Source organism: Jatropha curcas, chromosome 8 (assembly GCF_041381405.1).
Source record: "Jatropha curcas cultivar XTBG-Jc1 chromosome 8, XTBG_Jcur_1.0, whole genome shotgun sequence".
Lineage (NCBI taxonomy): Eukaryota > Viridiplantae > Streptophyta > Magnoliopsida > Malpighiales > Euphorbiaceae > Jatropha > Jatropha curcas.
The window spans coordinates 28,036,209-28,059,861 of record NC_143158.1 but is presented as its reverse complement, the minus strand read 5'-3'; the positions used below and the strand labels follow the sequence as shown (position 1 = coordinate 28,059,861).

Below are 23,653 nucleotides of genomic sequence, written 5' to 3'. Positions count from 1 at the left end.
TATTAAATATATTTTATAAAAAAAAACTAAATTCAATTTATTAAGATGTTATAATTTAATGTACGTAATTTTATTAAAATTTACTTATGATTAAGATATACTCTCCAATAATATTTTATGCATTAATAAATATTTAAAGTATATATTGCTATAGTTACTGGTATATATACTTTTTGTGTGTTTCTTATATAAAAATGTAAGTAGTTTTTTTTTTTTTTTCTTAACTATATTCCTAAACTTTTTTTTTTTTGTTAAATATTTGTATGTGCTTTATGGTATGTAAATTGCATAATATTTTGTACTCATTCAACACAAGCATAAATGTACATGCATGGATTTTCAATTTCATTTAATTGAAAAAATAATCATCCGATAATAAATATTTTAACCTAACTATATTAGACCAAATGTATAAATACTATTATGATTTCTTACATAATTATATATGCATGTTAGTGTTAGTATAATATTCATAATGCTATTTATGAATTGAAATTATCATGGATGAAGTCAATAAATATGATTATCATGTAATACTAAATTTTATAATTATGGCACACTTTAAAATTAAATTTATAAATGTTAATTTATGGTAATTAAACCGTATATTGCCGGGATTTATGTTTGTTGTTTTCTAATTTGTTGGTTATGGGTTTGATTCAATTAGATTTGAATCATTCACAAATCGTTAGTTTTATTTGGTTTTTCCCTAGTATGAATTAGTTTAGTTAATAATTTTCAAAAATTTTATTTTTCTTTTCACTCAATGGATTAATCAAATTTGAATTCATCATGTCTTTACTATAAAATATTGTTTTATATGATTTTGGCTTCTACAAATTTTATTTAAAACTTTTAAAAGTAAAAATAGAGCTATTCCGATGTATATCATCTATTGCTTAATCGATCGTATTAGGATTTGGATTGTAAAAGAGAGATGGAATTTAAAATTACGACGGATTAGTTTAGGGGATAATGTTATTTTTAGTGTTTCAATTTGCATTTTTTTTTTCTATTTTGTGTCCGTTCGTGAAATGAACAGTCAAATTGTCTAATAGGACAAACTGAGATCCATTTTTGCCTACATATCTGCTTATATAGCATGACAATTAATCATTGTAAGCAATCCAATGTGGCAAAGAGGGTTAATTTATGATTTTAACCTCACTTATTACGGCTTAAACAGCAACTCCCCCAAAAAATCCCTAACGTAATTCATGATACATTTACGTTTTTTCCTCTCTCTCAATTCTCAACTCACGGCTCATCTTCGCTATCATAGCAAAAAGATGGAATTTCGATTTTGCAAGACGATCATTTGCTTGCGAGTTTCGTTCTATGAGTTTCTTTTTCTATTTTCTCAAATCAATTTTAGGGTTTTGAATTTTTTCGGTTTAAGATTGAAAACACTTATTTTGTTTTGTTTTGAAGGTTGAACGGAATAATGGTTGCAATTTCTTTGAACGGGTTGATCATGCTATCTGCAACAGAGTTAAAAGGATTATACATGGGTCGTTGAACAGCAAGAATGAGATAAAAGTTGAGTTGCAAATAAGCTATAAGTGAGAGAAGCTTTTACGGGAGTGAGTTGTTTTGTCCCTCGTTATCACATACACATGTTTACATGTTTATATTTGTGTTTATCCTCGCTCTATTATCTTTTTTCTTAATCATTCAGGTAATAATTTTTTATTCTTAATATGTTAATTAATTGAGTTAATTTCAAATTAAAACAATTAGAATAGTTTCTTAAGAATTTAATTTAATTCACAATTAATTTTTGGCTCCTTAAGGCTTTGCTTTTAATTTGCTAATTAATTGTTTATAAATTAATTTTGAATTAGTATAAGTTTATTAGTTGCTTAAGAATTTAATTTTAGTTCACGGTTGTAGTTTCTTTTCCTTTTAATGGTTATTTTTGTCAATTGATTACATATATTTCAATTAAAGGAACTTCGTTATTAGTTTCTTTTTTTTTTTTTTTTGAATTTAATATTGTAAATGTATTTAGTTGTCTTTCCAATTTTTCAATTCAAACCTTAATTATCACCCAACTTAAATTATCCTGTTGTTTTAAAATATTACTATATCAAGTTTTTAATAATATAGATGATATATAATATTATATTATAAATAAAAATTAATAAAAAAAATATTATGTTATAAACAAAAATTGATAGAAAATCATATATAATAAAAAGTTAAATTATGGAATTAAAACACACTCTGAAATCCTAATTTACTATTAGATTACTATTTGTTTTACTCCGGTAATGGCAAGAATAATATTTTAGATAAATGACTAACAATTAGGGATGTAAAGGGATGGGTATTTTAAGTTACCGCGTTACTCCGATCCATTTAATGTGGATACGAATAGTTATAAATAAATTTAGAATAATTACAAGTGGTGAAATTGTTACCTGAAATAGATACTTGTATATATTTCAAAATATTCATGACCGTTATCGTTACCACTATATTAAATATGTTTAGTCATGTGTATCGCGTGTACCCTACACGTTTGCTAATAAAATTTGTTTTAAATGAATTCAGATTTATATAGTTTAAGTTTGTGTATACCCTATTGCTTTAAATGTGTTCAAATACATGTATTTAAACATAAACATATATTTAAATTGGTCTGAGATGAGTATGAATAGCAAATTCTAAGCGAATACGAGTAGCTCAAAATGCTCGGGTATTCGCTCCGCTTTTATCTCTATTGTAGTTTAGTGAAACTAAATTTAAGGATTAATTAATATATTTAATAAATAAGAGAACGAACTTGTAAAAGAACTAATATGAGGGACTAAATAGTAATTTGACATTTTCAATATCTTGTGACAAGTCTCAGCCTAGTACGTGGATTGTCAATTTCTGCCAATTATAAATTAAATTCATCTTTTCAAACAAATAGATAATAACAATAACGAAAAAATAAAAATAAAAAATAGGACTCTTTCCTCTCTTCCTTTTTCTCTTTGCCCCAATTGAAAAAGATTAGGAAAAAAAAGAAAACAGCAAACCCTAATCCCTCTCTCTCACTCTCCCTCTCCCTCGTTCATTCATAAATTCGATAAACACATCCAAAAACCCTAACTAATTACCATTCTTTCTCTCAATTGATACCCAAGCTCTCAAGCATTTTCACTACCATTAAACATATATATGCACATATAGAATTACCTTCCATCTTCTTATTTGTATAACAGAATAATCTTTTCCGTGTATAAAAAGTAGTAGGGAGAAATTGAAAGTTATTTTAATTTTGAAGAGAAGAAAGAAAGCGAATGGAGGGAATACCACACCCGGTACCTCGAACCGTTGAGGAAGTTTTTACCGACTTCAAAGGCAGACGCGCTGGCTTAATCAGGGCTCTCACCACTGGTTTGATTTTTTTTTTTTTTTAATTCGCTTTATGTATTTTTTAGCTTTAACATTCATAAATATGTGCATTTGCTGAATTGGGTTTGCTCTATTCGCATGTATCTTTAATGGGTTTCTCCTATTTTTGATTTTGAGTCTTCCGTTTTTTTTTTTTTTTTTTTGTTTGTTACAGATGTTGAGAAGTTCTACCAGCAGTGCGATCCTGGTGGGTTTTTGTCATGTCTTTATTTTTGGACTTTGGAATGTACGTGGGTGTCTTGCTATTTGTTTTAACTTTGCATACTACGAGTGGGTATATTGTTATCGCATTTCTGATTCTTCACAGTTCATAATTTTGTTGTTTTCGAACATAGACATGCTGGAAAGATTATGTTTTAAGCCTAATTTGATTTTGCAGCAGTATTTAGTTAAATATGGCCATTGCTTTTTCCCCATATGGTGATTTTGTGAGCAATGAAAATCTCTGTGATTTGGATTTGAACAAAGAATAGTTAGAATGACAATCATTGTTTTTAATGGCTAAACCTATGACGTGTCTTACTTGAGAAAGAGAGTTTACGTTACTATGGCACTTTTTTCTTTGCCCTTAAACTGCAGTGCACATGGCTGCTGAATTGGAGAATATAATCTCTAGCAGTTTAATTTGTTGAGAGTGGACTCTATGAAGACAATCACCCCTCACTCCCAGATTCTAGTTTTATTTTTTTTCGGTTTTCTGAACCCAATTGCTTATGCTTGAAGTTAGTTTCCCTGATGTTTGTTTGCATTTGTTGTTGACTTGTTCATAACTATTCTAAGGTTTATCTCTTTTGCTAAATTGATTTGTTAAAAGTGCTTCAATGATATCCTTTTTTGTGTTTATATATGCATTTAATAGCACATTTGGTTGTTTTCCTGTTTTCCATTTAGTGAGTATTTACCGGCATATCAGTTCCGTCAGTGTCTAAAAGATTTTTTTGTTTCTTGTACTTCAAATTTTTAAGTGCGGTGCATGTGTTCAAGCATTGGTACCTTGCAAAGTTTGAATTTGTTACGTGATGTGACTCGAGCTTGGTAATAACGAACACGGTTCTGTATTTATTTTTTCAAATGATTTTATGTGGATGGTTAATATAGTTTCTTCAGTAGGTTAATTATGCTCTCAACATGAATCCATTTGAAGGATTGGTTGCAGATTTGCTACTATTACCAAATTGTAGATACTCCAAATCATCTGTTATTTATTTATTAATTTTCTGCTTGTGGACAGTCATTAATTGCTTGAGGATATTAACATTGGTTTTGATTGTTTAAGGTCAACATGCTGAAGTCTCTCTCTCTCTCTCTCTCTCTCTCTCTCTCTCTCTCTCTCTCTCTCTCTCTCTCTCTCTAATATTTTCAGTTCTTGATAACACACTAAATAATATCATATATTTTTAGTTCTTAGTACCAGTTTTACTCGTTGGATCAGGAAAGTAACCAAAATGATGAATACCTTACTGTGAGCTAATATCTAGGATATCATCTATTTTGGTCTGGCAAGAGTTACTCTGCTGATGCGTTCTCCATTAATTATACTAGAATGTATAGTATGAATTTTTTCTTGCAAGTCTGAGTGTGTCTAAGTCAGACGTTTCGTTCAGAATTTTAGATATTTTTGGATGCAAAATTTGTTTTTGCTGATGGTGTGAAGTTTGCATTTTTAGAAAAGGAAAACCTGTGTCTATATGGACTTCCAAATGAAACGTGGGAAGTTAACCTGCCTGTGGAGGAGGTGCCTCCTGAGCTTCCTGAGCCCGCATTGGGTATCAATTTTGCTAGGGATGGGATGCAGGACAAGGACTGGTTATCACTTGTTGCAGTTCACAGTGATTCTTGGTTGCTTGCTGTAGCATTTTATTTTGGTGCACGCTTTGGGTTTGGTAAGAATGAAAGGTATGTCTAATTTTTCTTCTTGTCAAATATAGTTTATAATTGATATTTTCCACAATTTGCACTGCCATAGCCTCCTGTTCTTGCTGGAATCAGTTTTAAATCACTCTGGTTTTGCTTTTTGTTTCTCCTCCCTGTACTCATCTAGCTATTAGACTAGTTGATTAAGTGTTTAGGGTATTTTTTTGTGATCTTGGTGTCTTTGCAGGATTAGATTCAGTTAATAGTTACTTGCAATGGTATATTGTTGAATGAAATGGCTCTATTGCCATGATTTTGATGGCAATGGTGCCAAAACTTGATTCAATATATTATCATAATAAATGTAGCAGCTGAAGATGCTAATAAGTGGAATGAGGCTAAATGTTCAGAAATCGGTAGTTGAGAACCCTAAAATATGGCAGTTGAAGTAAGGAATTATACCGGGGAAGTGCCCCACACGAAACATTTGTGAAGACACGACAGGAGTTGTCAAGAATCAGTAGCATGCACCAAACAGTCTGAAGACATGAGCAAACATGCTTTTTCATTTTTTTCTGTACTTTTTGCTAGGTCTATGAGTATCCTTGCCCCCTTAGGCCTCATGGCCTGGTAGTTCCACTATTGTCACTATGAGCCTTCTTTGAATGTGGTCTGCTATGGGCATTTGTCTGGAAGTTCAATTTTGAATGTCTTTCTGTTAAAGAAAACTGCAATTTGTCTCTATCATATAAGAATGTTATCATGATGCCCTTTTGATGATTCATTGAACATATTTATTCTTCTCATTAGGTAAATAAAGATACACTATTTTTACTACTGTTATTAAAGGTATATGTCTTCTTTTTTTTTTATAAATAGAAACACATGGGTGCTAAGTATCTTTTGAGAAAATTGGGAAGTGCAAAACAAAATTTCCTGACTAGCGGCATCTATTGAGAGAGATATAAATTGTTGGAGACGTACGGGTGCATATGTATTTTTGCAGCACTGCCTGTGTTGAGAATTGACTATTTTGCATGTAGCCATTAGTTGTCTCAGAATTTTGTTCGTTTGTGTCATTAATTTTTAGTTCTTGGCATTTAATAACGAACTATGTGCGCTAGATATCTTTCTAAATGAATTGTATAGCTCTCCTTTTTTGTTCCACAGCTTTAGTTGTATTGCTTTGTGTATTTTTATGCCCAAGACTATGTAGTTCTGAAATATGTTATTCAGTAATTTTTTAATATGATCAATTTTGGTTCCATGTGAGTTTTTGCTTCCGGGTTTCTATCCTTCTAACTTTCTGCAACTTGAATTAGAGGGGGGTTACTTTGTTAATTTGTTCTTTATGTTCTTATTTTCAATTGTGTTTTGGGAGGTGTGTCCATGTACTTTTTTTTTCCCAGTAAAATTTCTTCATCTTGTTACTTTTTGGTATGTGATTCAATATTCTTGATGTTTTAGAGAGAGCTTTTGTTTGAAGTTGATAATTTGGAGGGGAATCATTACAAATTTTAATTTGTGATCCCTTAAAAGGATAATCTTCATGAAAAATGATTCATATGATGTTTGTTTGGAACTTGTTAAAAGTGTTCTATTTGCCCTCTCTATATCTTCTGTTTCTTTTTTGCCCTCTTTTCTTTCTGCCTTTTATGGTTGCTTACCTTTACTACTTTCACACTGTAATTGTCTTTCATTTTTCCTTTCCAAGTATTATTAAATATACTTGGTTCTAATTGTTATTATTAGTTTTTTAGCACTTCTTCCAATCATTGGTACATGGATATTTTGGTGAGCATCTTATAAGTTGGGTGAAAGCTACATCATTCTTGTATTTGACTTAAAATCTGCACTATGCACTATCTGAATGAAATATATGTTTTTTTTTCCCCAAAGCATTTGGTTAGCAGTCAAGAGTATGATTGCTCCATTGATGCATGTCATCTTGAGATAAAAAATATATTAGGCATATATTTACGTTGTTCCTTTCTCTTTTTCAATAATTGTATTACAATCTACTGTCTTAATTCCCCATTGGTAACGAGCTCACGCCATTAAACTCAGCTATTTATGTTTTCCTTTTCATAAATTACTTTTGGAAACAATGTAAGAGCATTTAGTTTGAAGATCTATGATCTGCATAACATTTCAAGTACTTTGAAAGTGAGAACATGCTATATAATCTAACTAATAAAACACAATTTCAGTTATCGATTGTAACTTTTGGACTCTTAAACTTTTCAGGATACTGATGTTATGAGACCTGATCGTGATAGATTAATACTTCCATGAAGTACTTGTGCATTAAAGGCTGCACGTGAAAATTTTGAAATTTTGAGTGAGGTGTTAATTGCAACTTATCATTCACACGTGCACCAGGAAGATTCATTCATGTGGTCTATAGTCTGAGAACAATTTTTGTTCCCTAGCCAACCATTTGGCAGTTGTTGCTACTTAGCATGTGCATTTTAGCTACTCATGTCATTCACGTAGAAGTTGTTTTTGATGGCAAGATTAGTTATATCTAACAATTAGTTCTCTTTGGTCTTGCGTTCATTGAGGGATATTGTATTTTAATTATGATTAAGTCACTGCCTACCTCATTCTAATTTCAGACTTCTCCTTTGGCTCCTCCTGTCTTTCGCGGTTACCTAATTATTTTTTGGTTCTATATGAAGGATTATTCATATTCTGTTATATTCATAATAAGGAAAGCCTTGCCATGTATTCCCACTTCAGTGCCCAACAACTTGAGATTAAAATCAAAATGGGAATGTCATTCTGATTGTGGTTGGAATGTGATTGACAGGAAGAAGCTTTTCCAAATGATAAATGATCTCCCAACAATATTTGAAGTTGTGTCAGGAAATACAAAACAAGTTAAGGACCAATCTGCAATGCATAACAACAGTAGCAAAAGCAAATCAAGTGGGAAAGTGGTAAAGAGAAGTCACGAGTTGCATTTAATTATTTCATTTATTTCCCGTTTCTATTTAGTTCGCTTACACATCAAGGTTTAATGTTCTGCTGTTTGGATATGGCCTTTAAGCAATCTCGGCAATCTGAATCTCAAACCAAAGCAGCGAAGATGTCGACACCACCAAAGGAAGAAGATGAAAGCGGGGAAGAGGAGGATGAAGATGATGAACAGGGTGCTACTTGTGGGGCATGCGGTGAAAGTTATGGTACTGATGAATTCTGGATTTGCTGCGATGTATGTGAGAGATGGTTCCATGGCAAATGTGTGAAGATTACACCTGCAAAGGCTGAGCATATTAAGCAGTACAAGTGTCCAGGTTGCAGTGGCAAGCGGGCTAGGGTCTGAAGTTAGATGCTGAAGCTGAAGGCAGGACAATCATTAAACAAAGCAGACAAGGTTTTAGAACTTCCAACTTTTCAGTTTCTAAAAAGTAAAACAGAACCAGTTGCTCATTCTACTCAATGAATTTGAATGATTGCTGATTGGATTAAGTTTCGGTACATCTGGTTCATGTTATGTCAAATTTTCTTGGGAATTGTGTTTTTAAATAGTTGGTGGTAACTATATAGATATTTTTATTGCATTTGTTCGTGCAGTTTTCTTGTTCTGACCTGGAGTCTGTGGCTTATCTTATAATCTGCTTATGGCCATGTGTTCAGTTGATCTATTATGATAGATTTATGTTGTATTTAGTTACAGATAACCTTATAGAAATAAACTGATAGGGTATGGAGCTATAGTTTCAGTTATGATTCCTAATCATTATGATGTTAAAGACTTTTCCAAGGAAAAAGAGTGACTTCTGGTAAAGTTAGGTTTATTTTCACTCGTCTTCTAGCCATCTCACGATATCGTCCCTGCACTTCAATCTGTCACTTAAATTTCATTTACAGTTGACAACACTTTTTCACTCCTCCACATTGACACAAACCCCCTCTCTCTCTCCTCCTTTCACCTTCAATGCGTATTTTTATTTTCTCTCGTTCTTTGCGCCTCTGATCTGCAACCTGCAAACCCTCAAATCAAGATCAACCCATTTTTGTCATCTTTTACCCATGATTTTTTGGCTCTCCCTCCTAACCATGGAAGCTTTTAGCTTGCTCAAATATTGGATGGGCGGCAGTGAATAATGAATCTGAAAAGGAAGATGTAGACAATTTGTTCTTTGGTAGGCATGGCCACTGGTTCGGTTCTAACCGGAACCGAACCGTACTGTAGATGATCCGAAACCGGCGTTTCAAAATTTTGAACCGGAACCGGCGGTTCAAGGGCCGGTTAAGGTTAATGTGAATGTTAAAAAATGAATCTGAACCGGCTCGGAATCGGCGGTTAACCGGCGGTTTCGGTCCGGTTCGAACCGGATTCACAAACAAAATTATTTATTGCAATAATCAAAAATAGTGAAAAAAAAACATCATCATTTTAGTTTAAAAAAAAGGAAGCATCATCATTTCACTTTTTTTTTTTTAAAAGCTCATCATTTCATTTTCACTTAATCGTTGATCTTTGTTTACAAATACATATTTTTTTTAACTATACAATTAACAATTTACACAATGTTAAAACTTCAAACGGATATAATTGTTTATTATAATTTAATTAATTAATTAATTATTTATTTATTATAATTTATTAAATTATCCAAAAATATAATTGTTTTTTTTCTGTTATAAGGGACAATTTGGGAAACTACATAAATGAAAAATATGTATAAATATGATGAGTTGATTAATTTTTTTTTTCACAACCAATTATATTCTATCTCTCCTCTTCTCTTCTTAATATTGCTTTATTTTCATACATCCAATTCTAAATTCCATTTAATTTCATATTCCATTTATTCATTTTCTATATTAGTGAGTTAGCAAAATTTGTAAATTTAATGTAATAACAGTTCTAAATTAATAGAAGTTTTTGTTTTAAAATTTTATAATAATTTATTTAGTTAATAAAATTTAAACATTTTAAAATTATTATTTATTCATGAATTCGAAATCAAAATCTTATTATTTTTTTAAAAATTTGTGTAATGCCGGAACTGAATCGGAACCGTAATTTGAACCGTCGGTTAGCCGAAACCGTGCTGAACCGTGCCGGAACCGGAACCGGACCGGAACCGGAGGTTCAAGGGTCGGTTCCGGTTCAAAATTTTAAACATCTTGAACAGGCGGTTCAATGAACCGAAACCGGTGGTTCATTGAACCGGCCATGCCTATTCTTTGGTGAAATTGTTTGAGAACAGTGTAAATATTTTTAAAATAGCTGTTTTTAGGTGATCAATGTTTCAATTTTCCAAGTACTAATTAAGTAATTTTGATGTAAGCATCTGCTTGAAAACTTTGCTCCTTCAATCTCCTAGTCTCCCCTTATCCTTAGCTTCGTCTTCTTGTTGGATCTGTCACTATCAGATTATAATGTGATAATCACATAATTAAATTATTTACTGAGAAAACAATGTTGCCAAAAAACAGGAGAAAGAGTAAACTAAAGACGTTGTAAAGAAGTTTATCCTAGGCTCTGAGGTTGTCTTCTAAGTGGAAAAATATTTACCAATATATATATATATATATATTTTTTTTTCTTTTTCTCATGCTGATTAAGTAAGAAAGTGGAAGGAAAACGGTCAAAAGTGTTAAATTAATTTCAACCAAGCCATTTATTCCTAATAAATCAATTTCACATGATGCCCTAATATTTAAAAAATATTTTTAAATTAAAAAAATTGAATTTGTAATACTTTGGACAACTGACATTTTGTATATTACTAAATTTTTAATTGGAATAACCAAAATTATTTTAAATATCTTAAATTTCACTAAAGATGTCGAAAATTTATTATTTTTCTTTCAATCTCACGTTTGTATAAACTATATATTATAGTATTTAAATTAAAAATTCTAATTAATATAGAACTTCTTAAGGATTTTATTGAATTTTTTACTTTATTAAGGCGACGTTTGGTCCAGCTATTTCATGTAGTTACGTTGTAGGTGTTTGGTAAGCTTTTTAATCAGCAGCTTTTAGCTGATAGCTGATAAAAGTCTCAATCAATTGCTGTTTCCATTAATACGTTTTGGTCTTTTTTTTTTTGTATCAGCTGATAGCAAATTTGTATTTATATTATTTTGGACTTAATTAACCTCATAAAAATAATTGCTAATAATTTTTATTTTCAAATTGATATTTTTTTCATAATTTTGTTTATAGTTATTTAAAAATAATTTCTTTAAAATATTATTTTTAAATTTTTAATTATTATTTTATTAATATAATACATTGAAATAAAAAATAATATATTCACCTCAAACTAAAAAATATATATCTACATATATATTTTACAACATATTATATAAAAATAACCGCTGTCAGTCATCAGCTACTAGTTATCAGCGATTATCAGCTTGTACGAACTGCTAAACCAAACGGCCCTAAATTTATAATCATTTTGTATACTATTATTTTATTTAATAATTTTTTATTCTATTTTTAACAAATAGAACTTAAATTTAAGTAGGAAAATAATGTAATTAATCAAATTTAATTACCTTTATTTTATTAACTAATAAAATTAAAAATAGTACTCCGTCCATCTCAAAATTCTAATTTTCTTTTTAAGTGTTTTAAAATAATAATTCCATTTTTCAGAAATATTTTATTTTTCAATTTTGAAATATGGCACAGGGAATTTTCCCACGTCATTTTTACTTTTTTTATTATTTATTAAATATGATAAGTTATTAGTTAGGGACCGGTTTCATGGTGGGCGACCCGATCCATTTTTCATCATTTAAGAAGAGAAATCGAGAAAGTTAGGTCAGAGTAAACGAGAGCAAGATGCCCTTTTCGTCAAATTTCTCTCAAAAACTGTATCCAACATTGGTTCTTCCGCTTTATGCAGAGGCAGATAATCGGTGATGTCTACTACCAGCCGCAGCCGGAGCCGGAGATGCCTTACTAATTTTCGGTTTCATCAGCCAATGGGTATCTTTGATTCAGATTCTTATAGTAGTTCTAAAAGCAGTACATATTTGAGAGGTAAAAGCAAATCTGATTCCTTTCATAACGTTGATGATGCTTTAGCTTCCTTCGATCTGATGCTTCATAGAATTACTCACCTCCTATTATGGAATTTAATAAATTATTGTCTGCACTTGTTCGATTGAAACATTATGAGACTGTCATTTCTTTATCAAACATATGAAATTGTTTGGAATTCCATACAATATTAACTTCGTTAATATATTGCTTCATTGCTTCTGGTGCTTAGACCGTGTGGATTTTGGGTACCCTTTTATTGGGAAAGTCTTCAAACTTGGTTTTCAGCCTGAGATGCTTGATTGTGTAGTCAAATTGGTGATTCAAAGAGGAATAAAGCCTGATGTTATCACCTACAGTTCATTGATGGACGGATATTGTCTACACAACCAAGTGGATCAAGCTAGAGAAATTTTTGACCTAATGGTAAGCAATGGTCATACACCTAATGTTGTTACCTACAACATCTTGATAATGCGGATTCTTGGGGAAATGCCTTGTAAAGGATTACTAGATGAAGCATTGAAGGTTTTCAGGAAAATGGAAGGGAATGGTTGCTTACCAAGTGGTTAACTGTTTTCTAGACTTTCCATGTAAGGGTTTCCATGTAAGGGTTGCAGCCTAATGTTTACCCATACAATATAATAGTCGACGGACTTTGTAAAGAAGGATTACTAGATGAAGCATTGAAGGCCTTCAGGAATACAATGGTCAATGGATTTTGTAAAGAAGGATTACTAGATGAAGTATAAGAAGGATTACTAGATGAAGCATTAAAGGCGTTCTGGAAAATGGAAGGGAATACTTTCTATAGAAGGATTGTAGCCTGATGTTTACACATACAATATAACGATCAATGGACTTTGTAAAGAAGGATTACTATATGAAGTATTGAGGGCTTTTGGGAAAATGGAAGGGAATGATTGCTCTTACAACATGATTATCCAAGGATAGGAATTGTTTTCTAGACTTTGCATAGAAGGGCTGCATCGTGATGTTTTCACATAATATAATGGTCAATGGACTTTGCAAAGAAGGATTACTAGATGAAGCATTGAAGGTTTTCAGAAAAAATGGAAGGGAATGGTTGCTCTTACAACATGATTATCCAAGGATGTGTACAATACAATGATTTGTCCATGGTAACAAAAGTAACCCATGAAATTGTTGGCATGGTGTTTTCTGCATATGCCACTACCATGGAGTAAACGATTATCTACTTGTGAAAAAGCTATTAAGCTGCTCTAAAATTTGCCTAAGGTGTAAAGTTGAAGTGTGATTTTAAGATAGAACAATTGTTATTCTGTCACAGGAGGTATTGTTCTGTTTTGAGTTATATCACTTACAGCTCATTTGGAATATAAATGCATTCCACAATTTTGTAGAATTCATTTAATAAATCCAAAGTTTTGTGTTTCGAATGTAAAAAAATTCAGATTTGAATTCTATGGATTCAATTCTATAGAGTTGGATATATTAACTCTAATTCTATTAAAATTGGTAGAAATGAATTCCTCAAAATTAAAACACTCAAAAATATTATCTCTATTATCCAAAATGCATAGCTGTATTCTTATATCTCCTCAGCCGCTCATCTCCTAACCAACCTATGATCGAGGCATTAGGTTAGTGGCTTTTGTTATTTTCTTCATAAATTAGGTTAATGGCTTATCCTTTTACTGTGAAATGATTTGGTTGGTACAGGGGGCTTTAATGATCTTTGATAGTTAAATCAATGATGATATTGATAAAACATCTCTATTCTTCTTAATTTTATTTGCTTAATGGTGTTCATGTTGATCCTTGAGGTTTTGATATGGTTTTAGAAAATTCCTTCGCAATAATATTAGTATTGATGATTCTATACATTGGTGTTTCTTTGGATAATTTGCTTGTACATGCAAATCTCCCACAGTGTGTTGTTGTAGAAATATAATTTTGCAGATAATTACAAATAATTCAACTTCCGCAGCATCATATACCACAAATTTGCATTTGATTTGTGTTTTACTTGAGGATAATACAGGTTTGCATTTGACCAATGAAACCTTTTGTTTAAGAATCCTTAGCAATGAAACAACTACCAGATTGGTTGTATCTGATGCAATTATAAAGACAGGAATTTTAACTCTTACAGCTCTTGATAAAAGAATGTACATCAATTTTCTGCAATTAGAATGACTTCTTTTTTTATTCAAAATGTTTTACTTGGCTGAAATGGTTAATAGGGATTATATGTTTTTAACAGCTTTTACTTAATCGGTATATATATATATATTAGCTGCACCGTTCTTAATTCTATTATATATATATATTAGCTGCACCGTTCTTAATTCTCTTATTGCTTGATGAATGATTAATGGGTATTAATTTCATTTTTTGTCAATGATGGATAAATTATGCTTTGAGAATAGTTTCGGTAAGCTAGGTTTCCATGTTTTGCAGGGTCGGTGTTGAATTCTTATTTATAGAAATGAGTTTTGCTCAATAGTGCTTATACAAATGCATCAACTGATATAATCAGATAACTTCTGATGCTGATTGCATACTGTTATGTTGGAAACCCAGGTCTATGGGAGATACTCTTGCAATAAAGTGTTCACCTGATTCACTCCGATAATGGTGATAGCTTGGTTGACAAATGGTTTTACTCGAGTGTCGGATTGGGATTTTGCAGCAGGTTTATTGGTTCCATTTTTTATTTTTGCAATCAGAAGATCTTGGAGTGATATGTACTTTATTGTTTTGCATAGAGTGGTAGACAGATTGATTACTGAAAAAAGAAGAGCAATCATAAGAACTCATCGGGCCATTGAGGTTTCTTTTCTTCTAGTTTTAATTTTGTTTTTCTATGGATGTACTTTTCTTGGTTGTAGTAAGAAGTTTCTTGCGTGCAGCCTTGTTTAATAGTTCTAATCTTTATACTGCTACAACTGAAAAAAAAAAATTTTGACACTAATTTTTTCTTTTTTACAATATAACAGTTTAATGACTATAATTTAGTTAAATTTTAAAAATTTTTGAGTCCAAACTGTGATTTAATGTAAACTATCAAAGAATAAAAACGAAGAAAAGTTGTGTAATTTTAATACTGCAGAGACTATGGTACAACCATGAAGACCATCCTAATAGGATGGAACTTAATTCTAATTTTCAACTGTCCTAATTTCATGAGACATTCTCCCTATCCGACGACCGCCTTTTGACGCAGCTTAATCAGAGTATTTTATATCATTTATAGTATCTGGTAATATAATTTTTTTTATACCAGTGTTTTGAGATGGCCGATTATAAAACATCATTCTATTTAACATTTATTTTTGAAAGAGAACTCTATTCAAACAGTTGAACATTTATTTTTGAAAGAGAACTCTATTCAAACAGTTATGCTAGTAAAACAATTATTTAACATTTGATTTGGAAGCGTTACTCTATTTTTTAGCGCTTCGCTTTACATAGGCGTGTGCCTTTGCCCATGCCTCTCGCCTAGGCTCCAGTATCTTGCACCTTTATTTACTATTATTTTTGGTGGTTGCCTGCTTAATTTCCCACGAGGAGAGAGATAATAAGTTGGAGGAGAAAAGAGACGGAGTGATTAATTCTTCCTTTTAATTCAAACGATGTGTTTTGCATTTAATTGATTTTGGGTTAGTTTTTGGGTCTATTTTACATTATTTTAGTCAAAATCGAAATCTTAATTTGCTTTTAGAGTGTAATTGCAATAGTCGATAAGTTCAGACTGTCCTAAATTCGCTTTTAGGATGTAATTTCACTCTTTAAAGAAAATAAGGATGTAATCTCAACTAGGTTTAGAAATCCAAAATAACTAGTATACAAAAGTCGATTTAGGGTGAAATTATAACTACTCGAAAAGTTTGGAGTGAAATCGGTGGTTAGGCCCATAAAACCCTGGCTCTGATCTCCTAAAACTTCAAGTTTTTGGTACATCGCTTTCATAATTGGAAAACAAAATTTCAAGTTTTGCGAAGAGCAACATCAATAAGCTAAATTCCCATTATACAGTTTTGTAACAAAATTATTCATGTTTGTTGTGTCTCCAGATGCAATGGGGTAAACTGAACATATACTGGAGGATCATTCCTAAGTGCACATGTTTGCTTTGTCTCCAACTGCATTTGTGCTTTATCCATGTACTGGAGGATCATTCTGAAATGCACATGTTTGTTCTGTCTCCAACTGCATTGGGGTAAACTAAGTAGTTGGACCAACAGAGATCACAATAATTGCACATTGCACTGCAGTTGCACCTATTCTTTTGAGCTGTAAATACAATTAATAAAGCAACCGATTTTGCAAATTGAAGTATTTAATTTCTCTTTTTAAATTATCTTTCGACTATGGAATTCTATATAAATCTCAGAATGCAATAATATTAATTCTTTCTCATACAGGAAGACTCAGAAATAGTTGCAATGATTGAAGAGCTGCTGGAGACTTGTATTTGACCAGCAGTTCAAGACGATATTTAGAAAATCAAATCACACCTATCACTATGTTTCTAAAATTAATTTATACAGATATCAAATACAATCATTGTAAATCTCTTTAATCTTGTTCATTACAACTGGGATTCAATGTCAATCACACTGTTGTTCGAAACTGAGCAATTGCAACCTACAGAGAAAGTGAATTTCTTGAAGAAGACATATAAACTCCAGAGCAAGAGAATACCAATAGTAGACCCTCCTCCAATCAGATACCCAACATTCAATCCACCACCATGTATCTCTTTGAAGGTGAACACACCTGGTGGTGGATAGTACAAGTACTCTGATGCAGGGTACAATGCTTCCATGCTATAATTTTATAGTGAACAAGAGGACAAGAATGAACAGATATAAAGTAACAGAGATGAAAGTTTGAAATTGAAATGGAGGTTATGTTAGGATTTATTTATAAACATCCAAGAAAGCAAAACCATGTGTTAAAGTCAAAATACTGCCCTCCAACAGGCCAAAACCATTTGCTTGATATTGAAAAAGAGGGACAGAAACTCCATTGCAATTTCTGTTAAAATATCAAGCTGCAAATTTGATATTTCAAAGAATATATTTCTTTTGTTCATTCAAGTTCTTTTTTTTCTTTTATAAATCTCAAAATTGGTCTTTCTAGATTTGGGTACTGAAAATCCTTTGCTTGCCTTTACATCAAAAGATAGGGTGGTGCTAAACTCCATTACAGGCAGGTTCTTTAGGTTTGCTATGATTTAGCATCCACTGGTATTACAGTTCTTCTAGTTATTTAAAGCCAAACTGTGCTATGATTTTACTGGAGAACACTTTGAAAATATTAGAATTAAGAAATAATATATTCTTAAACGAACATAGGCTGATTTAGAAATTTAATTTCGATAGTGTAAATTGAATTAAATTCTAAACAATAATACAATAAATGAACTAAATTTAGAAATTGATTAATATTAGTATATTTATACATTCACATCTTGAGATGCAAAATTTCAATATCCAGAAACAACAGCACAGAGGTTCCATATCATAAAACCATTTGCTTGAAGTGACTAGCTGCTGGGTATTTGATAATATTATAATTTGTCCTTGTAAATTTCCATGTCTCTTCCTTTCTTTTTCTCATTTGACTTAAAAAAAAAAAAATCTTCTGTGTTTGATGATGGAATTACTGTGGGCTAATCCTATAACGACATAATGACTATTAGACAAGAATGAAGGAATGACTAATTTAATCTTTTAGACAGAATGACTATTTATTTATAAAAATTACAGTTAAAAAATCATTTAATTTATTCAGGAACTAATTTAAAAAATTAGGCAAATTTAAAGGAATAAAAACAAATTATGTTAATGAAAAATAGGCTGTTTAGTCACTATTTTTTTTACCTAACACAATAAGTATTTTTTGAGTAAATAATTTGAATATAAGTTTCCTTTCAAAAACAAAAAAATGTATTCCCTTCGTTTTTTTTACATAGAAACAACTAATTTTCCATTAAGAGTAAACAAAATAGTTTAACCAACTTCTTTTGTCATTTTTTTCCTAATTTACCCATAATATATCATTTACTCAATCCTCTAATGTCAGTGTATATTTTAAATTATGTTTCAATCTTCAATTAAGCTTTAAATGCTTTGTTAGAATGAAGGGAATACAAACAATTGCAAAAAAGAAATTTATGTTATTTGTGGAGAGAAATTTATTTTTTGTCCTTTATTTGAGAAAATAGTATGAAAATATGAAAATTTGTACTCATTTAACCTTTCAACTGTCTTTGGTTATTGAAAACATACTCTAAATAGAGCACAATTTTTTAAATATTTGACGAAATCTGTAGAAATTCCTTTCAATATGGTCAATTTGAAAATTTTTTTACATTTTTTATTCAAACTCTATTTTAATCCGTGCTCATTAACACATATGAGCACTTTTTTTCAACGGAAATTGATGGAAAAAATCCATTCTCCTAAATTCATTCATATTAAATGTTCATTTATATATTTGTGTGTCACTGTTTTCAAAATCTTTCATACTAAAAACTTTATAAAAAACTAAATAAGGGTAAGATAGATTTTTTACATTGGTATACTTCTCAAAATTATCAAATGAGGCAAAATTTTCTATATAAAAAGAACACCGAACATGATTTCCTGTATCAAAAGATCAAAGAGAGTATATAAGTTTATGAATCTTTTATTTACATTGAAAAATAAAACTATATATCAAAAAAAAAAAAAATTGGTTTGAACTTCTACTAACATTTTCCAATATTATTCCTCTCAAAAAAAAAAAAAAAACATTTTCAATATTATTATTTATTTTTTTGGAATATTCTCCAATATTATTGATAGGACATTAAAGTTTAAAATAAAATATTGTAGTATATAATTTAATTGAAAGTTATAGTACTATCCGTTAATAAACGGATCCGGTGATACCACCACATTCGGATCAGTTGGATCGAATAGTCGGCCGGCGGATAAAATACCCATTTCACTTCCACGCGCAGTCGGATTAAAGATCCCCGTAATCTGGGAATTGGAATATCGGACTGATTAAAGATTGACTGTCTCCGGTGACAAACTGCTCGCCACTTCCGCGCAGTCAGGCGGTGGGGAAGACTCTCCCATGGTTGCTTTCACTCAGTTCATTTTATTTTTCGTCTTCTAGCTTATTATTTACAGAAGATTGTGCACTGGTTCAGTAATTGGAGCTGGTTGGAGAGTTTCATTTTGTATTCTTGGTTATATATTGGAATTAGTTTCTGTATATACAATTGGAGTTACAGATATTAGAAAGAGGATGCGTTCTCTTTACTCTGTATCTTGTTGCTGTATAGGCCCATCTGCTAAAGCCTTACAATCTTCATCTTCTATTTCTTTTTTCCATCGAAATCCTAGAGTTTTTCCTTCTTCTAAGCTTCTTTTGAGAATGTTTACAGTTTGTTCTGGTTCAAGTGAAAAACAAAACCAAAACCAAAGAATTAATTATGCTGGTTTGAGACTTGAGGAGACTGTAGAGGCTAAGTCAGGAAAGTTGAGGCTTGATTCTTGGATTTCTTCTCGTATTTCTGGAATTAGTAGAGCTCGTGTGCAGTCCAGTATTAAATCAGGGCTTGTTGCTGTCAATGGCAGGGTTGTTGATAAGGTTAATTTTACTTTATTGTTTGTATTTTTATGTTTTTTTGCTTGTTTCGAATATGGTTGGACTAAAATTTTATTCCTTTTTGTTTTAATTGTTTAATCCTTGAATGCCACATTCATAATTGAGTTGCTTAATTTTTTTTTAACTAAGTACGTTAAAGTTAAATTTTTGTTATTATTTTAAATCTTATGAAGCATTTTGGGTAAAAGACTTGTGGCTTGATTGTTACGAAATTTGTGTCCTTTTTTTGTGAATGCGGAATTTTGAATTTCAATGTCGTTTTTAAGCAGGTTTCACACAGTGTCAAGGTTGGGGATAAGGTCATTTGCACTATTTCAGAATTGCAACCCTTGAGAGCTGAAGCTGAGGACATTCCTTTGGATATAATCTACGAAGATGATCACTTACTGGTTGTCAATAAGCCTCCGCACATGGTAACCACTTGAAACTTTAGTATCAAGATCTCATTCTTCTGTTAAATATCATTTGCTGTTTATATGTATTACAAGCAAGTTGAGTGCATATGTAATTTCTGATGTGATTGGGAGTGAAATTATGACCCTGCACGTGGCATTCTTTATTTAACTGTCAACTAGGTGGTTCATCCAGCACCTGGTAACCCTACTGGCACACTTGTAAATGGCATACTTCACCATTGTAGTCTTCCAACAGTTGTAACTTCAAGCCAGGAAGTCCTTTCAGATGTGGAAGATATTTCTGATGATGAAGGGTCATGTTCCAGCTCATGTGTATCATCTGTTCGCCCAGGCATAGTTCATAGGTTGGACAAAGGCACTAGTGGGTTGCTTGTCGTTGCAAAGGTGATACTCCCCTCTTCAACACCAGAATCTAGAAAACTAAATCAATGTTGGTTCTTGCATATTTAATAGTTTGATTTTGCTGTTAAGCAATGCCACCATTTTGTTAATGCTTTATTATTTATTTAAAACAGGATGAACATGCTCATGCCCATTTATCTGAACAATTCAAGCAACATACTATCCAGAGAGTGTACATTAGTCTTACTTCTGGAGTGCCCTCTGCATTGACTGGGCGTATTGATATCCCTATTGGTCGTGATGTGAATAACAGGATTCGTATGGCTGCTATATCTGGACCAGTTAAGCAGGGACATGCACGCCATGCTGCTAGTAGGTGATTATTAGTTTCTATCATTTTCTAATTCTTACTTTAGTGATTGAATCCAAGTTGGTTGCATGAGTATTTATGGACATTGATAAACTGAACAACTGCTAGCTGGTCAGAACTTTTGATGGTTATGGTAAAGAGGTCACATCAATTTTTTCCAGTCCTTTATTTTCGTTTGAGATCGTTGTTAGTTATTAAAGTCCATGAAATGATCAGAAACATCAGTTCAAATGTGAATATGAGTGTTCTATAAATATTAAAACTCAATTCATCATGAAAGGCAAAGGCTTGGGTATGTTGTGGATTCAATTTTGATTGACAGCAATTCTTCTAATGTGATAAGATGGCCTTCAAGAAATCATGGTTTATGATATCATTGACTGAAGATGTCGTGTGCATTTTGCCCTTGATTACAATTTAACTCGGGTGGGGGGGCAACAGTCAAGCATCGCTAATCAAGGTCCCACCAAAAGAGGGGTAATATTTGGAGAATCTAAAATACTTTTACCTCCTATGGAGATGCTGTGTGGTTCACAAGGTCTAAGAATTGGGACTTTCTTTTAATTTCTTCCCGTTTTCCCCATCAATTGTGTATGGTGCTTTTTTTTTTCTCCTTTTGTTGAAGCAGTTTCTTGACAAAGACGATTTCTCTTAAGATTTTTTTTTAAAGAAACTAAAATTAATAACATGGAGAGAGATGAAAAAAGATTCCGAAATTTAAATGGGAACCAGCTATGGTTATAAATGTATCTATATACTTGATGATGCTGTCTGGTAGAATTGATGCTTTCATGATCAACACTTTTGCTAGTGTATTTATCTTGTGGTACCAGTTCTGTTGTAAATGAATTTGCAGTGTCTACTTGGCTGTTCTCTTACTTGTGCTATCCTATTCCCAACGTTTTTAGTGTGTGGATTCCATAATAGTTAGTTAATGTCAGAAGCTGTTCAAGCTATATTTTATGCGGGATAATTTGTTACACATTGATCAGATATAAAGTTATTGAAATACTTGCCGGCGGTGGTTCAGCATTGGTTGAATGGAGGTTAGAAACGGGGCGTACTCATCAGGTACTAAAAATGTAGAATTATTCTTCGCATTAATGTTTGGATATCATATTTAACATATTCTATCAAGCTAAAAATGCATCATGAGACGATGGAATTTAACCGCAATAAGGGGAGACTTGGTTTTATTATTAGCAAAATAATGCAACCAAACAGCTCTCTACTGCTGCTGGTCTGCATTTAGTTTGTTTCACTGGTGTTGATTAGCAGTTTCTAACCTTTTTATTTTATTTTATTTCCTTCTAACTTAGATTCGTGCACATGCAAAGTACATTGGAATTCCTCTATTAGGAGATGAGGTTTATGGAAGCACCACGGGCATGGCTTTGTCACTGCTTCGACCTAGAATACCAGCTAGCTTTCAAAATCAACTTTCATCATTGCTTTCAGGATTAGAGAGGCCGTGTCTCCATGCTTTGTCTCTTGGGTTAGGCAACTAGAAGTTAAAGCTTGGTCTCAATTATTTGCTTGTTTGAAAATGTCACTGGATGATGCAAAAATTGTAATCTCTATCAATTGTTTTGTAGGTTTACACATCCACGCACAGGGAAAGAAATAAACTTTTCTTGTCCGCCTCCTCCAGATTTTGCAGGGGTCTTGAGCCAGCTTCGCGAAATGGACATGGAGAAGGTATTCTCTGAAAAGTACTATTTTTTGATCTGAAATCAGTCCATAATTATCTTCTCTGTCCCTTTTCTTTTTGTGATATTTATCAGTGTCATCGTGAGCAGTTCTAATTCATCTTACAATCTGGGTGGCGATTTATGCAGGTTTAATCAGTTGAATGATATTTGCCTGCTGCACAACCAGCTAAGGTAGTTATCAACTTTCAATCTCTGGTATGCATTTAATGAACGCTCGAACTTTTTTATGCATTATCACATGGATTATTGGAAAATATTATGCTACTGATGAGCGCAAGATTCTGGCACATTACTGGCGGCAATGCCTGTGGCATTTCGTTTTGGGCAATGTGGAGTCTCTCATCGCAAAAGCCTGTATTTCTCGGAATGTTGGGGGGGATGCGCCATTTTTGAACAGTCTGAGTTTCACACACAGATTACAAATTGTTGTATTAGTTAGACGATGAAATTAATTTGTCAAAGTAGGTTTTTTTTTTTTTTCCTTAATTTGTGAAAAAGAAAAGAAGAATGTATAGTAGAACAAATTTGATTGAAGATGCATCATTTTTTACCCCCTCATAAAACGGTTATCCTGTCCAAGAAAGTTGGTGTCGAATGCTAGCATTTCATAATTAGTTGAATGTAATGTAGCGAATTAAATAAATATCCTCCAGTTGATCAACTTGTACAACACAAGACAATCAAGGAAGTCCTCTAATCAGGATGAGCCAATGTAAAAATTTACATTCAGAAGTAGCCATTGCGTCAGAAATCATAGCTGAACAAGTTTAAATTCGATAAGAACAGAGAATTAGAGGAAATAAACTGTTGAATCATTCATTTTGGTTAACATCAAAATTGCCTACTGGGAACTATCTTAACAATAGCACTTCCTAAT

General features: G+C 31.9%; 2 protein-coding genes and 1 long non-coding RNA gene across 4 annotated transcripts; all 3 read left to right on the top strand.

Moving 5' to 3' along the window:
- The first annotated feature begins 2,945 nt into the window (after nucleotides 1-2,945).
- AL6 (alfin-like 6) lies at nucleotides 2,946-8,828 on the top strand. The gene is made up of 5 exons (XM_012223449.4): nucleotides 2,946-3,390; nucleotides 3,563-3,595; nucleotides 5,076-5,304; nucleotides 8,075-8,204; nucleotides 8,315-8,828. The coding sequence occupies exons 1-5, from the start codon at nucleotides 3,294-3,296 to the stop codon at nucleotides 8,588-8,590; spliced, it is 765 nt and encodes a 254-aa protein (XP_012078839.1). The 5' UTR covers nucleotides 2,946-3,293; the 3' UTR covers nucleotides 8,591-8,828.
- Nucleotides 8,829-12,010: 3,182 nt separating this feature from the next.
- Nucleotides 12,011-15,189, top strand: LOC110010083 (uncharacterized). Its single transcript, XR_002285012.3, has 2 exons — nucleotides 12,011-12,280; nucleotides 14,849-15,189. It is a non-coding gene; the product is annotated as an uncharacterized LOC110010083 (long non-coding RNA).
- Nucleotides 15,190-19,179: 3,990 nt separating this feature from the next.
- LOC105639399 (Pseudouridine synthase family protein) lies at nucleotides 19,180-23,339 on the top strand. Of its 2 annotated transcripts, XM_012223445.4 has the most exons (8): nucleotides 19,181-19,918; nucleotides 20,206-20,349; nucleotides 20,512-20,736; nucleotides 20,868-21,070; nucleotides 22,057-22,135; nucleotides 22,384-22,559; nucleotides 22,660-22,762; nucleotides 22,903-23,339. In XM_012223445.4, exons 1-8 carry the CDS (start codon nucleotides 19,574-19,576, stop codon nucleotides 22,906-22,908), a joined length of 1,281 nt encoding a protein of 426 aa, XP_012078835.1. In that variant the 5' UTR covers nucleotides 19,181-19,573; the 3' UTR covers nucleotides 22,909-23,339. The 2 variants fall into 2 exon arrangements, with proteins under 2 accessions (XP_089581045.1, XP_012078835.1); XM_089724919.1 differs by lacking the exon at nucleotides 22,903-23,339 and having other exon boundaries at nucleotides 19,180-19,918; nucleotides 22,660-22,795.
- The last annotated feature ends 314 nt before the right edge of the window (nucleotides 23,340-23,653 follow it).

What these genes read in the sequence shown, in the direction of transcription:
- AL6 (XM_012223449.4), top strand. Translation starts at nt 3,294, where the DNA reads ATGGAGGGAATACCACACCCGGTACCTCGAACCGTTGAGGAAGTTTTT. An exon ending in CTACCAGCAGTGCGATCCTG is followed by an intron (nt 3,596 to 5,075) that starts GTGGGTTTTTGT and finishes TTGCATTTTTAG; the next exon opens with AAAAGGAAAACCTGTGTCTA. An exon ending in GGGTTTGGTAAGAATGAAAG is followed by an intron (nt 5,305 to 8,074) that starts GTATGTCTAATT and finishes TGTGATTGACAG; the next exon opens with GAAGAAGCTTTTCCAAATGA.
- LOC105639399 (XM_089724919.1), top strand. Translation starts at nt 19,574, where the DNA reads ATGCGTTCTCTTTACTCTGTATCTTGTTGCTGTATAGGCCCATCTGCT. An exon ending in TCAATAAGCCTCCGCACATG is followed by an intron (nt 20,350 to 20,511) that starts GTAACCACTTGA and finishes ACTGTCAACTAG; the next exon opens with GTGGTTCATCCAGCACCTGG. An exon ending in CTCCATGCTTTGTCTCTTGG is followed by an intron (nt 22,560 to 22,659) that starts GTTAGGCAACTA and finishes ATTGTTTTGTAG; the next exon opens with GTTTACACATCCACGCACAG.